The 18,840-nt window shown below is 27.2% G+C and overlaps 1 protein-coding gene across 1 annotated transcript; it reads right to left on the reverse strand.

Moving 5' to 3' along the window:
- Positions 1 to 1,079: 1,079 nt before the first annotated feature.
- Positions 1,080 to 5,829, reverse strand: LOC112791372 (uncharacterized). The gene is made up of 5 exons (XM_025834179.3): positions 5,455 to 5,829; positions 3,316 to 4,669; positions 2,216 to 2,482; positions 1,868 to 2,023; positions 1,080 to 1,523 (listed from the first exon to the last, which is right to left on the reverse strand). The coding sequence occupies exons 2-5, from the start codon at positions 4,660 to 4,662 to the stop codon at positions 1,404 to 1,406; spliced, it is 1,890 nt and encodes a 629-aa protein (XP_025689964.1). The 5' UTR covers positions 4,663 to 4,669; positions 5,455 to 5,829; the 3' UTR covers positions 1,080 to 1,403.
- Between the last annotated feature and the right edge of the window lie 13,011 nt (positions 5,830 to 18,840).

Below are 18,840 nucleotides of genomic sequence, written 5' to 3' on the forward strand. Positions count from 1 at the left end.
TATTTGTCTCAAAATAAAATATAAATAATTTTTTTGTATTTTATGTTAAAAAATATTTTGTTAAACTTAACACATAATAATAATTATATTGTTAAATTTGATTTAGTATGAAAAATAAATAAATACACTAAAAAATTAGTGATAATTAATTATGTTATATTAGTTAATTAATTAATAATTAAATTAAAACTTAGTTTTCTAATTAAATACAATTTAAATTATTAGTGATTTTTTAAAAATTGTTTAAGATAAAAAAATATATTATTTATGTATTAATATAATGTAATTATTTTGGTTAAAAAATTTATTTATACTATAAAAATTATAATAAGTAGATTTGATAACTAAGTAAAATAATTATTTAAAAACATATATAAAAAAATAATATTTAATCATGTTAAAAATAAAAAAATCTTTATAAATATTTTTTTATTATTTTAAATATTATATACTATGTGTATGAAATTATATTTTATTATTTTAAATATTATAATACCGATTGTGTGTATATTTCTAGCTTGTATATAAAGAAAATAGACTAGGCATAAACATTTTACTTCTTAATGGGTTTCAATTCCTTTTTAACGTTACATTTTACTTCTTTTTATCCACAACAAAATTTCTTTTTGCACAGTACAAAAAATGTGACCCAAGCCCAAAATCCAGTCATGATCACATACACAAAAAAAATAGAACCTGTCCAATAGTCTCAACTTTTTAAAAATAATTAGCACCTAATCATACTTATTAATTTTCAGAGGCAGTACATCTGCAAAATATCTGCTGCTCCCTGACATGATGTCCCATCAGCTTCTCTTGTAAACATGGGCAATAGAAACGTGTTTAATCAAGAAGGTTTCCACATAAAATCCACAGGTGTGGATATTTAATACCATCCACACCATAGAACTCCCCAAGTAAAAATAGTTGATAATATCACTTCTTATTTACGTAAGTTATCCTCATCCTCGTTATTTTATTTTTCTTGGTAATGAAAAATGACCCATAAAAGTTGATAATTTGAAAATAGCATATAATAAGAGAGTGGCATTATCGAATTAGAAAATGGCAAAATCTACTTCCGACAATAAAGTGTACTTCGGTATTTTTTAAAGAATAAAAACTCTAATCTGTATTCTGTGCATGCACGACAGAGTATGAAGCTCAAATATAGACGGCTTTATTACACTTTTTACCGTAGACTATAATGCTCATGCACGCAGCATTAACCGCTGGAAAATAATCAAGAGATAAATACATGTATAATTCTTTAGGAAAAATTGACAAAGAAACAAAGAAAATGTAATAGCGCCTTTAGTTTTAGGCTTTGAGCTCATGCTTTAGTTTCATGTTCGTCAAAATTGCTTCTGGAGAGCCTCAAGAAACAAAGGGGTCCTCACTATTTAGGGGGCCATAAGCCCATCAATTGTGTAAGAAAGAGACTTTGCCCAATCAGCTCTGAGCAGCAATGTCTGCAGCGTCTGCATCACATCATACCCAGGATCAAGCTTACGCTGCCAACCCTACGCAAATTACATTATGCACAAGTTACACAAACAATTTTGATAGCAGGATTTGTGCTTTGTATTCATTTTTTCTCTGCGTTAGACGGAGTGTGAAATTATAACATTGTAAATCCCACACTGCATCCAACGGTGGAGGGAAGTAATTCTGGCGTCCAAGAAAAAATGAATACAAGTATCATTTCTCCATTAATAAGACGACAACAGGGAGGAGAGTATAATCAGCTATGAGAACTTATAAAGGGCATATTGCTTTCCATTACTTTCCAACTCACATGATAGTGGTATTGTCGCATACTAGTGTAGTGAGCTTGGTAAAATGATGACCCCAAAAAAAAAGTTACCTCGAGAACCAGGGTTGTCACCATGACAGTACAAACATTGCCATCTACATTAACTCTATGACGCCTGACTTTCTCCAGCAATTGCTCTATGCATTCTGCAGGATGAACCAGGTCACCTTCCGGAGTGCCCCAAAAGGTAAATGCCTCTTCCACTTCCTATTAGGAAAACAGAAGAATCCAATGTATGCACAGACTCAGAATCATATCACGGGGTTAAGTAAATGAAAAAAGAACATATATCTGCAATCCATTGAACCCCACACACAACAAGCAGGACCTCATTACTATGCTCACCTGTACAACAATGTAATAATCCATATTCAAACAGTTGTATCTTGAACAAATTACCTCAATGAAAGCCTTTGGATTTGGGCAGTTCTGTCTTTGTGATAATCTGAGTGTGCACTCTGCAGCTGTCCGACCATCTCGGCAGGCAACAGCTTTGAAAAATTCCAATAGATTTACCCGGTCACTACCAGAGAGTTCAGCAGTCATGCCTACATCAAGGAAAACCACATGAGGCTTTGATTTGAAGAGCCGATTCCGGCGCTTGCTTTGAGAGAGTCGAACAAGGATATTTCCGGGATGCATGTCTGCATGAATGAAGTTATCCACCTGAAAGAATATACCACAATATATTGGAAGCTAAACTTTATCATGTTCAAGTCTAAAATATCAAAGGATCCAACTTCTAGTTCATACTGAACATAGGAAATAGGATGTAATATGATTATTATAGATCAAACAAGGAAAGTCAGAAAGTAAATTTGTTTGTGGATCAAATAAGAAAATTTGTTGAAATAAAAGAGAATTGCCATTAGCTAAAAACCATAAAGAGGCTATAGAAAATGAAAGGTCCAGGTTTATCATGAAATACAAGCAGCATAACATAAGCATACAAACTAGAGAGTAAATAACCTGTTCCCGGTTTAATGTTTCATCCAAAGTAAATTGAAAATCTATATAGTACGAGTTAATAACAGTTAATGAGAACTAAGATTATAAATTTTCATGAAAATACAAGCAGAAGATACCATAAAGATAAGCAACAATTTAATGCTAAAATTTTCCATAAAAGCTATTTGAAATTATACAACTCCCCCCCCCCCCCTCCCCAAAAAAAAAAAAAATCCTTTTTGCTGTTATTACAACATTTTAAAACCAAACCTTTTCTTATGAATCCTCTATCAATATTCCTAACAAGACAAGCTAATATCTTTTTTCGGTTACAAAAGAAGGAATTACATTAAGAAGAAGAGAAATTATAAGGCCTAATCTCTTAGCATATTTAATAGAGAACACCTATAAAGAACCATGAAAGTTTTTTCTCTACATGTCAATTGAGAGATACATATTTAATAGAATTAAGAAAAACTTGATTGTTCACAAATTATATTGCATGAAAAGTTGTTGGATAAAAATTGCAAATGAAAGATGTCATTTCTTACCAGTAACATCTTCAAAAGTGCATGAGTCCCAATATGAGCAAGAGCACTTTTAATCCTCTCATGTCCTTGAAGTTCATCAACATAATATGACACACTTTCCCCATTTTCATAGGTTTCCACCAAGACTGCAGGATGCACAAGTGGATAGACAGGCTTAGGAAAAGAGACATCCTTCCATTTACGGAAGTTGTAGATAAAACGGCTCAAATGAGCAGCTTCCCTTGCAAGGTCAACTTGAGACAACATGAAAACTGCAAACTGTTGAACACTTTCATCCAATCTTAACCAATTGAGAGCAGGAATAAACCTTGAAGATTTTGCCATCAAATTGATAATTGCAAAATCTCTTCTAATAGATTCTCCCACACCAGGATGTCTAACCTTCACTGCAACCACCTGGCTCTTTGCTTTCTGACCAGGGTAAGTAGATCTTAAAAGAGCACGATGCACTTGAGCAATACTACCAGATGCTACAGGAACTTCTTCAAAGTTTTCAAAAATTTCAGATATCTTTCGCCCAAAAGCTCTCTCTATAGTTTTCTTTGTGTAGTAAAAACTATGTTCGGGAGCTTTAGTATGAAGTTCAGAAAGTTTCATACATAAATCCCGAGGAAAGAGATCAGGTCGTGTAGCAGCCCATTGACCCCATTTTATGAATGCCGGGCCTGCTTTTTCTAATGTACGATGAACTACCCGGAGCCACACTTTCCTAAACTCTGGTCCAAAATAATCTGCAACTGGTGCCATCAGTATACTTGGAGAGAATAACATTGCTAGATAGATAGCTCTCACTAACAAAATGAGGCCTTCTACTATAGCGGCTGCAAAAACTAACACGTAGTTGTACCCATCTTGTGCATGCATATACAAAGCATTCTGTGACGGGTAACGTTTTGCATGTGACGAATTTCTTTGGCGAGCCAATGCTAGTTCTCCCCAAGTTAGTACAAAGATACTAGGGACCAACAAATAGTAACGAGCAAAAGTGAGGCTCACTGCCTGAGCAATCATATGTATTGAGGTTAATGTGTTATGGCCATTGGAATAATACTTTTTATACAAAAATTTCCAAGCTTCCCAAGCTATTTGAGAATTATATGCTGCTGCATTACTTGTTGAGGTTACAGCAAAGTTGCTGAAAGAACACCCTTTGTGAAAGTTCCCCCTAGTTCCATGCCATAAGCATGAAGTACATGCTTCACTGGGAAACTTATTTTGCATATACACCCTGCATCGATTGATATTAGGTCCTGCTGAGACAAAAGCCCCATTTCTACTCACTCCCTGATACCTGTTTCTATGAACACGAAGAATAGACTGGGCAACTCTCCTTATATTTGCAAGCATCAAAAACCTGCAAACCCGAAACTGACATTATAAAACAAAAGTGACCATATTCCAAACTGTTGTGTTACGAATCCAGTCGATAAAACATTTCTCCTAACTTATTACCTACAATGGTTTCTTTCCAATTGTTGCAACTATAAAAGGTACACATGTAAACAAGAATTTTTTTTTTGTCACAAAAATACTAAATGTCAATTCCTTCAAAGGCGTCAAGTGGTTGACTCACCTAATACAAAAGATTAAATTGATCTCTACTACTCAGTTTTGGAGCGGTTTAAGTTTCACTGCTAATTTTTCTGATATTTTCCAGTAGTAAAAGATAACTAATTTCAAATGAAGCAGCCCTACATAATGCAGCACCGAATAATTTCAAGAACTACTAAGCCTTGTCCAGTATGTGAGATTGGCTATAGCACTATATGGACCAAATGACGTTGGAGTGTCCTCCTATCATAGATTGCATCAGTGTCTAAACCATCCGTGGAATTTATACAAGAATACGCTCTTCAAATTTCAAACAGTAGTAATTAAAGGTTCTCCATTGGACTAAACGGTATATGGTGAAGTAGTTACTGATACAGAGTTACTTTAGAAAGTAAAAGTTGCTATGTCTATTGCAATTCATTTTGTAGCAACACCACCATGAATGAGTTGCATGTAATTTCGCAATAAATTATGAGATCAGGTATGTCCCGACCATTTCAGCTAAGAAGCGGTTACTCCGGAGAAGTGTAAGTGAAAATTAAAAGAGGAAGATATATGAGAATGAATAAGCTAGGAGGGAAGCTGAACCTGAGGAGGAGAGGCAGGACAACATGCTAGAAAAGATGATCCGGAAACGAATGTGGGTGGCGGCGGCGGTGGAGACGAGGAAGCAGAAGGTGCGGAATTGAATGAGAACGTGATGAAGGAAGAAGATTCATTCATTCAACAAGACTCAGACTGGGTCCTTCCCCTTGCCGCGATTCTTAGTCGGCAAATAACACCCATAACGCTCCTATCAATGCACCTCCCTAACCAATTCTTTTTCATTTTATTATTATTTTTTAACTCGTATTTGATATTTCGTATTTTCATCGCAGTCTAGAATACTCGCGGGATTAAGAGACCTCTTTTTTAACAATTTTTAATTATGTCTAAGTATTGGTTTAACGATGCAATTTGCTTGTTCTTACACTTCTTGATTGAGAGGATCTTTGATTTTGGTTCATGTACATTATTAAAATAGAACAACAGTAATTCAATAACGATATATTCGTAATTAAATTTTCAAATATTTTTTTTATTTTATTAATTCTAAAATAAATGAAATATTTTACTGAGATATATTTGAATCATATAATAGAATGGATAAATAGATAATAACCAAAAATAAAAAGTGTGATTTGGGATTAATCAGAGAAGTTACTAAAGTTAGTACTTTTATAAGTTGTAAACCCTAATTTTTTGTTTTGCTCTGTATCCATGACGGGCCGGGAAAAGCCCAACTGTACAGAATACAGGGAAACGGATCTACATTGGGAAGAAATATGGCTTACTGTAAAATAGTTTTTGGATCAAAAACGAATGACTACGATAAAAACGCTTATTTGTGACGAGTATGTTTTGGGTCAACAATACTTTTGGTCAAAAGCTTTTCACAAATATTGCAGACCTGAATCCAAATCAGATTCTTGATTTATGTGCTGATCTAAAGAGTAGCCTTATTGGGCTAACAAATTTATAGATATGACTTCTACGGAGTGTATCTTATACAAAATCCAAAAGAAAAAGTTTCATGTCCGCGATATAAAAGAGGGGCCCATTTCATTTTATGCCTTTTTTTTTAATGTTCAGCTTCTAAAATTTTATAGAAGAAATAAATAATAAAGGAAAATAAAAAATAAAATTTATTATTTTTGTTTTTTTACAAAATTAAAAAAAGAAATACTAAAAATAAAAAACATAAATCCAAATGTATAAATTATTTGATTGAGACACATAAGTCCTCTATTAGTTATTAGTTAATATGTGTATTTGGTTTGCCTAATGATTGAGACTTTATAAATATTTAATTTTAGTCTTAAACATATCTGTTTTTTTTATTTGAAATAAAAAGTTAATACACAATAAGGTAGAACAACAATGTAAATAATATTGGCTAATTAAAATAAAACTAATTTGTAGTCATATTTGATAGTATTATTAACAACTATAAAGATTTATTATGACTGTACTCTTTGTAATTTCTAATCAACGGTTGATTATTTTTGCTACATTTATTTTTTAATTTTAAAAATTCTGTTATTTCTTTTTAGTCAAGTACTTTAAATGATAACAAAAAAATTAATCAATCATCTATTACTTTTTTTTATAAATACATCTGTCCAACTTTTAAAATATTATTTAATTATATTATTTTTGAAATAGACTATAGTTTATCATAGACGAATAACTAAACATTACACATTTGACAAAATAAACTTACAGTCAAAAAATAATTGGTAATTATTTTCGGTATCTTTTTTATATAAAATACAAATATTATCATTATAATTAATAACGTTAAATCTAGATAATCTTTTTTTAGTATTAACTGTGCCTATACAAACTAAGTAAATAACACTCGTGGTGGTACCAAATTCACGGATTTACATAGTAGCTTGTGGGAGTAAGTGCTCCATTGAGTTTTATAAAATTTTTAAGTAGTATATAGTATTAAATTTTATTTGTCTCTACTATATAAATAATTTTGACCCCACTCTTCACAATTTAATGTTATTGAAAGATATTTAATTAAATTTAATTTTATAAATATATAAAATTTAATTTTAACTATTTAATAAAAGAGTAATTAAATAAATAATAATAAAATAATGAGAAGTCAAAATAAATAATCCTAACCTTAATTATTCTCAAAATAAACTTTTTTGCTACTATATTCTTTTACTTTCTTCCAGTTTTTTATTTTTCTATTTTCTCTATTTTATTTTTTAATTTCTTTTGATTTAATTAAATATTTATTTTTATCTTTTTGTAATTTTTCTTTTATTAAATTATATTACATTTATTTTATAATTATACTCTTGTGTAATATTTTTATTTTTTGATTAATGGTTATTGTATAATAAAATTTTATTAGTATATTTTTGTATGATTGGTTTGCTGAGTTTTTATATTCATATTATATTTTTAATTTTTTGTGAAATTATAAAAATTAGGGTAAATTATTTTTTCCCTAATTTTTAGGTTTTTTTAAATATTTTTAATGTTTAATTTTATTTAATTTTTTTCTAACATTTTTTATTCATTCAATTTTATTCTTACACGTTTTTAATTTGTATCAAAACTATCACTATAAGCTTTCAATTTATTCCTAACATTTTATATAAGTTGACGTTTAGGGATAATTTTGACATAAATCGAAAATATTAAGGACAAAATTGAATGCAACTAAACGTTAGGTGTATTTTAAAAAAAATTGCAAATATTAAGAACAAAAAATACGTTTTACCCTAAAAATTATTGTTTTTATTGTGTATGATTTGTCCCACTAGCAAAATTTTCTGGATTCGTGAGCAACATTGTAACTTATAATATTTTTCGGTAATATTCCAATTTGCAAAATTTATACATAATAGAATAAACGTATCTAATTTTACTACAAAATTTAAAATACCTCTTTTTTATTTTAAAAATTTGCAACTCAATAGCTATGAAGTACAAAAAGTTGACTTAAATTACTGTGTTGATGTGTCAGATATATATTTAACATAATAATATTTAAATACACACAAATATTATTACTTGTTGATATATTCAATTTTTTTTGTATATATTCATAAGGAGTTTAGATATATTATGCAATGCTACTGTTTGTGTGTAAGACAAGCTTAGCTTTAATTGAATTCTTTTTAAATTTAAAAAACGTATAAAGTAGTTGGATTATGCATGTGTTTCTATAGCAGCTAAATTGACCAAATGGATGTATCCTCCCTAACAGTGACCGAAGTCGTTTTCCAAATAATAATTTCAGACTTATGCATTTTGAATCTTATTTTGTTTCATTGCTTTGATATGATATGACAAGGACTGCTGCCAAAGAAAGTAGCTCATTAGCTATTACAATAGCACTACTTTTGTTGAGATTATTAGTTTAATTGCACCCCCGTATTTTATCTAATCAAAACCCATATAATTAATTAAACACTCAATCACATCATCAAACTATCGAACTCTATGCTAATCTGGCGTTTTCTAATCACTGGATTACGACAAGAGTTTTTTCAAAATACAATATCAATTTCATATAGCAACGCCGAAAGTTTAAGTGTATTTTTCTGGCACAGTCTCACATATTATTAACATGTTTGGTGGGTTGAAAATTCGACTTCAACTTTGAACTGTAATTTTTCTAGCATTTCATATTTTGGCACTTATTAATGTTATAAATATAATTATTCATTTGTTTTTTTTATTAACTTAAATTATTAGAAAAAGTAATTTCATGATATTGTATATAAATTCTTACAATGATGTAAAATTTTAGAGTTTGATCTTTTTTATTCTTAAAAAAATTAATATAATAAAAAAATTATATAAAAAATCTAAACAAATTCAAAAAAAATATTCTTACTTCAAAAAAATATGTTAAGAGATAATTTCATCACACTAATTAAAATAAACGTTATTAAGCTATATTAACACACATATGCACTATAAAAATTAGCTACATATACACATTTGTCACGACTTAAAATAGACATGAAAAAGGTTTGGTAATTGTCAACTAAAATTAACATTTGAGTAAAAAGTAAAACGCTGAAGCACATTTATATTTTCATTCATAGTACTATATACTATATAAGTATATTAAATTATCTGACTTTTGTTTAAATTATGATCATCTATCTTATCCAGAGAGGGCTGTTGTAGTGCGTGTTAGGTGCAAACTTATATTTATGGCAGCCGTTGACAATTCAAGTTAGGTGTTTGAACTAGCTAGTATATATTTAGAGTTGTTTTCAACCTAAAGTTGAGTAAATTTATTATACCAAGTGCAATGAGATCGATCATTATTGATTAATTAATTAGCCTTCATTTCTTAGTCAAAACCAGAAAAAATTGGCCTTATACCTAAGACTATATATTGAAACGCAGATTGTGATAGAAACTTAATTAACGTACGTATGTATTCGTTGAATATTTCTCTGTAATGCGTGGTGGGACATGTTTATATGCTTTACATCAAAACTTCAACTAATAAGAAAGGTTATAATAAAGCACACCTGTGAAATCATATATATATAGAATAAAAAGTTTGGTATTGTCTACCTAGTCGAATTGTGATGAGTTGCTAAAATTGTTCAAAAAACATAAAAAATTTTGAAAAATTTCAATTAAATGGAGAGTTTATTGACAATTTTTTCAAAAAAAAAATCATATATTAGACAAAGTTCGACACTTTCCTACAAAATTGCAAGGCACCAAAGAATTGTCACCAGGTTTTGGTATGTAAATGAAATTGCGTTTAATGTGAATAGTTTAAAGTGAATTGCCATTAAAAAAATATGCAAAATAATACTAATTGAAAAGCAATTAGGATCAAGCTTTCCCGCGGACAAATTTCCCCATTTCATGAGTTCCCACCAAATAAAAGACAAATTCAAATCATGAAAGAGAAAAAAAGGGTATATATATTAGACTTAAAGTAATTAAAAATTGGTGATTGTTAGTTAAAGAAAAAAGTTTAATTTTTCTTGTAAAACCTTAACTTAAATTCCCTATCCAACAGCCTCAAAAGAAGAAGCAAAAACAATGCTTCTAAACTAGCGGCAAAAGGAAAAGGTTAGCAGTATGCTTTAGCACACCAGCATCTGTTTGTCGTTTGAAAGTTGGGTTATAAACAAACTAGCGGTCAATATTTTTAGTTTTTTACACACTTTTACAAAAAAATTTTAAATACAACAATACATTATACAAAAAGTCCAGTGAGTCGATATAATATAAGCCAACTCCCTTTTATTTCTGATTTTGAAATCCAAAAAATTATAGTAGTCGGTGTTGGATTTTTTTTTGTAATAAATCTATTTTTTAATTAATTGATTTGAGTTGGCATCCGTCCTAGTTGGTTCCTAACAAATGCATAAATATTGATATAGATTCAGGACATACAAAAACACAAATTTAAAATTTTTATAAGATATGAGAACACAATATATATAAAATATAAATTATTTTTTAGATAAATTATAATAATATTTTATTGATATTAGAATATAAATTAATTTTTTAATTATATAAAGAATTTAAAATAATTTTTATTTTAATAATTAATAATATATATTTATTTTTAAATTTATTTTAAAAATATATATTAAAAATAATATTAAATACATTGACACATGATAGTATTTAGATGTATTTAAATATATCCAAAAAAATTATTTTTTATTATGATGTAATTGGGCACAAAAAAATATATATGTCAGATAAATGTTAATAAATATTGTGTCCAAATGTGTTTAACATGGGACGAATTAAAAAAAAAAAAATCCGTATTTCATAGCTTAATTATCTTACTACTCATACAAAATGTAGAGTAGCATGATTGGATGACAAAATAACCATCTTATATTATATATATACGACCGTACAGTATAAAGCTTAGCTTATACAACGTAAAGTCAATTATTAAGGCCATAATGTGGCAAGAGAAAAGTTGGGTACTACTTACCAGTAATCAAATTTCTTCTAGTACAGATTCTTTTTTGGGAGCATTTCACATTTTGCTTCAACGTATGACGGTGTCATACGTAAAAATAGACAAAGAAAACTGCGGGCAGAAATTAAAGAGTAGGAAAGAAACCGTGATAAACCTGCTTTTAAGACTTTACTTATTCAAAAGCTTTTCAGACTCTGCGTTTTCAATGGACGGCTGAGAATGAAAGCAATGTTATTTATTTCCAGTAATTTAATTATTTTACATGCAATATTTTTATCACACCGTGCATTTTCATTTCACATACTATTTTAAATTAATTGGTAAAATTTTTGAAATAGCTAAGTCGATTATTTCTACCTTTAATAGAAACTCAAACTTGTTATTTTTATCATTTACATATAGAGCTTGTGTGTTATTTGGTGAGGTGCTAGCTAGTCAAATTTCTCATCTTTTGCAACTATATATATTGACAACTTGTGCTTCCATTGATGATGAATCCGGCTTATAAGATAAGATAAAGTTTTAGCTTGTTACTGCATGTGTTGACGTAAAAATGACGAACCCTTTACATGCACACAATAGAAGATATATATTCATCTATCACCTACTACAATTCGGAACCTTCTAATGCTATTATAATGGAGATAATTAAGCAACGAAGGTGACTTCAATGATGTGGTTGCAACTGTATGTGCCATATTATTCACCAACATTTATGCATCATAATTGCTTGCTGCATGGACTAATAAAGAACTCGTGCGTTTGTTATTGTACTACTATTGGTTAGTTTCTTTTGCTGACATAATCAACTGTCAAATAATGTGTATATAATTATATATTAAAACCTAAATCTTCTCTTTGCTTAGCTTTAATTTGCACTATTAATTTCTAACAACTCAATTTTATTACAGTCTTTCACTTTTTAGTGATATTGAAATTATAAAGTTTACGTAAAAAATTTAAACAAAATGTAAATATTTTGAGTTTTTCGGATATTAAATATTTTTTTAAATTTTCATCCTCTTATTTGATATTTTTAGTATTAGAATTAAAATTGAGTGGGTGTTACTCACTTGTAATATAGTACCAGAGTTTATCTGATATATTGTTGTTGGGTCACTCACCTACAAATGTTTACACTCCAAATAATTATTTTTTGGGTGCGAAGAGAATGCATTATAAACCTTACATCTTTCTAAAATAAAGTTTATAATGATTTATAAATATGAGACATCCATCCCTCGTCTCATAAACTAATTTTTGGATTGAGTAAAATTTATTTAATTTTAATTTTAATATTTAAAATATTATTTAATTAAATCATTTTATTATGCTAATTATTTTATTTGCATGATTATTTTAGTAATGCAAAAAAAAAGTATATATATATCAAGATGTGTATATAATTGGATGATATTATATATAATTAAATCAGAAGGGGTTTTGTTAATTAAGGTTGTGCTCATTAATATTATAGCAAGTTTTAATTGAAAATTTATATTATATATATTGAACATACCAAAACTTTAATTTTATCTAGTAAACCACTATACAGTACAGTTAAAACTTTATTCTAACAAAACCCCATAATGAATATCAAATATTATTTATTTATAACTTCACTACTGTTTTAGTAAATGCAAATTATTTGCTGGTAAATATGAATATGTTATTGCGCCCGCATTACTTTTAGATGTCCAACTTTTTAGGGAAAGTACTAAGAAACATGCATGGAAGCTATAATTCTGATTTATGAGTAGAGGAGTCGTATTCAGATTGAAGAACAATCCGATATTCGGAAGCAAAATTACAAAAGGACAACAAAAATGTCGGAACATTATTGTACGATAGGTGAACTACGATCTGCCGGGAGAATACGCAGACAAACTACCTATACATATATGGTGCCAAGCAATACTTGTTTCTTCTAAGAAGTGATGACAATTATGACCATATAAATTAAAGACGTGCATGAAAAATTGATATATATGGAACGTTTTCCGAACAAAAATCATGAGCAGCCGCACACGCAATTGAAGAGTTTCAATACCACCAAACAAGTCAGGCCAGTGATGGATCCATTAATTAATTTAATCTGGGAGAAATAGACCGTATATTGCAGCAACTAACGTGGATGCAATTAGTCCTTTAAATTTATAATGGTGGAAACTCACGTGCAGTCGACTTCACGTGAAGTTGATACTTGAGAGCAGTTAGATGATTTGACTGATTTGACTAAATTTTCATCTAACGGCTCTCAGATATTAACTTTATGTGAAATTGACTTCACCTGAGTTTTCATCATTTATAATTTATTATACTAATCTCTAAAATTTAATTCTAAGTACTATATTAGTCTTAAACTATTTTTGACGCTGAGTTATCGAATAAAACATTGAGTTAGTTTTAATTTATCATGTTAGACAGTGACGGATCCAGAAAATTTTAGAAGTGTGGGCAAAAATATCTAATTAATTAACTTGTCATTTTAAACTTAAAACATCTTAATTAAATTTTAAATAACTTGTCATTCTAACTAACTTTACTTTTATTTATTTTTATACATATTTAATAAAAAAAAGAGTGAATTAGTTGGCACGTTAGCACTTATTAATACACTAATATTTATAATTTGAAATTAAATTTATATATAAATAGTAAATACCAAAAAAACCTGTATATAAAAAGTATGTTTATATAAAATAATAGAAACTCAATTTATAATTATTTTTATTTTTTTAAATAATTACATTTTTTATATATTTTTTAATTTAATTTTGATACACTATCAGATTAAAAATTTGATGCATCTATTTAATTATGTATTATAATTAAAAAATATATTTTTTTACATTTATCACCTAAATAGTTATCTAAAAGAATAAATATAATTAAATGACTATGTAAAAATATACATATTTAATATATCAAAATTAACTTCTATACTTTTAAACAATTATTCTACTACTCATTATAATTTTCAAATATTAATTACCATCCATTGGATTAGAAAATTTATTTGTTATAATATTTATGACATAAAATATTTGTTACAAGTAAAATTATTTAAGAGATAAAATTAAAAAGTATTATATAATTTTAAAATAAAAAATATTAATTAATAAATAGATATTATTTTTTCTTATTTCAACTCATTTTTGAAGAAAAAAATTAATAATTTTACTTATATTTAAAAAACTGAATTTTAGTTGGATAATTAAGTAATTAATTAGCTTTAAAAATTATATTAACACTATTTATTAATTCTTTATTGAATTAATTTATTTACTTATTTTTTATTTTTATATTAAATCAAATTTAACAAAATAATATTGTTACATATTTAATTTAATAAAAAAATATTTATAACATAAATCTCAAGACAAAATTTTATAAATTTTTATGAGGCAAAAAATATAATTATATCAAGAATAAATATAAATATATATATATATATTTTTTTTATTTTAGTGGGGGCAAGTGCCCCCCTCCTATATACCTTGGGTCCGTCCCTGATGTTAGATATATAAATAAATGATATTATTTTACTTTGACTCTTAAATAAAACAAAAACAAAATTATTTTGAAGAATGAGAGAAAATAATTCAATTTGTAGATCATATAAACTGTTGTCTTCTCATTTTTACTTTATTTAAATGTCTAAACAAAATTAATAAGTCTAGCATAATAAAACAGAACCAACTCAGCACTTTATTTGCTGATGTAGCGCTATATGAATAATTATTTAAAATAATGCATAGAATTTAGATAATTGTATAAAATTATTTTGATATACGGTTAATATATTATGCTTTAACTCTTTTAATTTATATTATTTGATTCGTTAATTATAACTCAGCCTAAAACAAATCTATAAATTTGGAATCGGAAAAAAATCAAATAACTACACACCAAACTCAAGAATCTTTTGGCTAATATCTTTAAACAAATCTAAAACGAATTACTAAATTTAATCATCGGATCGAAGATTAACTAAAACTTCGAAAAACAAGTAGAATATGCGAATAACCATCCCAATCACAAATAACTTTATAAATATTGATGACTCATTAGATTATAGATATGCAATTCATTTTATATTTTTTCTAAAAGACTTACACTCTTTTTTATTTGAATATTAGAGTATCTTTATAAGTATTTATTGCTACCATTTAAAAAAAAAAATCGATGTATCATTTTTTTTGTAAAAAGAAAAAAAAAAGTCCAAACGTAAGAAAAACGAACTATATCTTAAAATAAGAATAATACTATCAAAATTATTGATTAAATAAATTAATTCTAAAATATTAGTGGCTTTTAACCTGCTTGGCAATAATGTGCAAATATAAAAGTTAATAATTGATTCATTTTGTCCAAGACCAATTGACTTTTTGTTTTTGGACGTTAAGGACCAATTGACTTTTAAAACATTAAGCATAATATTTTAATATACAGTCCGTACAAATCTTTTATGTCACCAAGTCATCCAATTTCCACATCCCAGCTCACTGCCATATAATTATTGAGCCCACGTGTTTTTCCGCTGCTGATGCAATTAATAGTTTATCTATCAATTAAAAAAAATTATATATGTGAGGAATTTGAGTGATTTTCTAAAATGAGATTTTTTTCATGTTTTCCAAAAACATGAGGCTGAATTTGAAATTAAGGAACTGGTGGTGAATCATGATTTACTTTTAATTTTTGAAAAGCGAATTTGTAAGGAGTGATTGTATTTTTTATTTTTTTTTTATTTTTCAAAGCAACTCATTGAGGACAAATTATAATATTTTTTAAGAAATTGAAAACGAAAAATGCATGTCAGAAGCAAATATAATTGTATGTTAAAAAAAATTGAAAATGAAATACGTTAAGATGAGTTGTGAAAAAAGAATACCCCGATATCAATCCAGACATCATTATTTACGTAATTCACATATTTTATTAAAGATTAACTATTTATATTGTCATCGATAGCAATTAAACTTTAATGTTTATTGTGGTAAAATTTTTGTGTTTTATATAATAAATTTTGGTGTTGCTTTTATTTTGTTTTTGTATTTTATATTAAAAAATGGTATTATTTTTCTTTTTTTTATTGTCATTTTTTTTATTTTTTTATTCTTCTGTTTTATAAAATTTTAAAAATACACTAGCAAATAAATAAACAAAAAAGATAATAAGAATAAAGAATTGAGAAACGTATAAGAAGAAGAAAAAAATGATACTAATAATGACAATGATAGATGATGATAGAAAAAAAAAGAGAAAAAAAAATTAAAAAGAATATATATATACCATGGCTTAATTAAATTTAATTACATAAAAAATTTAATTGTCTAACATTATTGAAAATTAAAACCCCGACACAAATAGTACTAACAATATAATGTGAATAAAATATAACTCAAATAACATTTATTTTCCTCCTCTCTATAAGAGTTCTCGACTTCGAATTTCTTTTAATTTATAAAAATATAATAACACAATGAAAATAAAAAAGGAAAGAAAAGAAAAAAATAAGCACAAGAAGCACGCCATGATTTAGAAGAAAAAGGCAAGGTGGGGCTGCATATATTGGGAGTTGGGACCCCTTCATATTGGGGTGTCACCTCTCGTGCATGGACACGTACCCTCATGCGTTATGTCAAAGCTCCCCATGCAATACTTTTACTCCTTATCAATACGTGAAAAGACAGTTACGTGTTTATTACAGTTGTCCCCACACGTGTTCACACCAGCTGCTCCAGCACCCATCTCCGCCCTCCTCGCCGGCATCTTAGACTCCCCGTCTCATTGTCGGAATCTCTGAGACCTCATATAATCTTATCTTTTTGCCCTTTAATATTCTCGACCTTTCTCCTTCCTCTACCCTTTGTCCCCCTTCTCTTTCTTTTCCTTTTTTTTTTGTCTAAAAATTTCTATTTGAAGATAGTCCAACTAAAATCTGGTGAGAATATGAAACGAAGGTGAGGGGCTGACTCGCTGATGGCAATAATATTTTACTCTCATTTTTTCCCCTTCGTATTTATGATTGGCTATTATTCAAAATTGTGCAACTCAAATGCAATTAATTTGATATAAAATTAATAATTAAGAAGTATTAAATAATATAATAAATAATTAAATTATTATTTAATAATTTTAAATTATTAATTTTATATAAAATTAACTCTACGAATTTTCACCATTTAATAATAAATATTTTTTGCATGCTATGTTAATTTCTGAGGTCTGATCATTATTTTACTGTTGTTGCTATTGTATTATTAAGTATTAGTATTTTTATTCCTAATAAGATTACAGGAATATAAATATTTTAAAATTATGTTATTTTTGTCATAACATTATAGATTATGTCAAATATTTATAAAATTAAATTATTTTTACAAAAAAAATTACAAAGAATAAAGTTTTCATCGATTAAAAAGACCTGAATCTTTGTAAATAAAAAATCAGATAATAATATTTTTAGTTATTATTTTTACGTGAAAGAGTTTAATTTTTTTATTAATAATTAATTTTAATATTTATTATCTAAAATTTAAAAGAATTTAATGTGTATATTTTTATATTTGATTAGATATTATCTGTGTTGAACAAATAAAAATAACTAATTTTTATATTTACTGTTTAAAAATAATATTTTTTTTCTATGTATATAAAATATAATTAGATATTAGCATAAAAAAATTATATTGATAATTATAAAATTAACTCAAAATTAATTTTTTTAAATAATTAAATCTTGATTCTAACTTTTAGTTACAACATTAGTATTTTCTCCAAATTATATATAATAAATATTTAAAAATAGAGAAATAAAAATATAAATTAGAAAGATAAACAGTAAACATTTAAAATTAAATAAAAAATATGTATATAATAATATTTTTATTAATATGATATCACGAAATTATATATATATATATAATTATTTTATATAGTAATAATATATTAAAATTAAATTTTTTTAATATATATTTTATATTCTAATATAGATACTTAGGTAGTTTTTTATGTTTGTACTTTGTAGCATAGTATGATTGTTTTGTTTATAACTCCCCACCATGCACCCCACGACATTCCCACTCAAAATGCTAATCATAATTTTTATTTTTATTTTTTTGAGAAATTTTCAGAAAATGGAAATGATAGCGGAATTCCAAAATGTTTATCTAATTTGGTTTTATATTTGTTATTCAAGTTATCTTATTTTGAATATATAATTTTAAGAAATTGACCAGTATTAAGTACTCACCAATCATATTCTTCATAGTTTATTTTAAGTCTTCCCCTCTAGTGATTTGACTGGTTTTTGGTTTATTGATTTGTTTAAGTAATCCAATGAATATGTATGTGTAGCGACTTTGCGAGTCTATGGAAGGAAACAGACATGCACAGTGCATCACAATAATAGAACTTGTAAATAAACAAGTAAACATAATTGGAGTAAAAGAAGGAACCTTGCTCAA

This window comes from Arachis hypogaea, chromosome 3 (genome assembly GCF_003086295.3).
Source record: "Arachis hypogaea cultivar Tifrunner chromosome 3, arahy.Tifrunner.gnm2.J5K5, whole genome shotgun sequence".
In the NCBI taxonomy this organism is placed as follows: domain Eukaryota; kingdom Viridiplantae; phylum Streptophyta; class Magnoliopsida; order Fabales; family Fabaceae; genus Arachis; species Arachis hypogaea.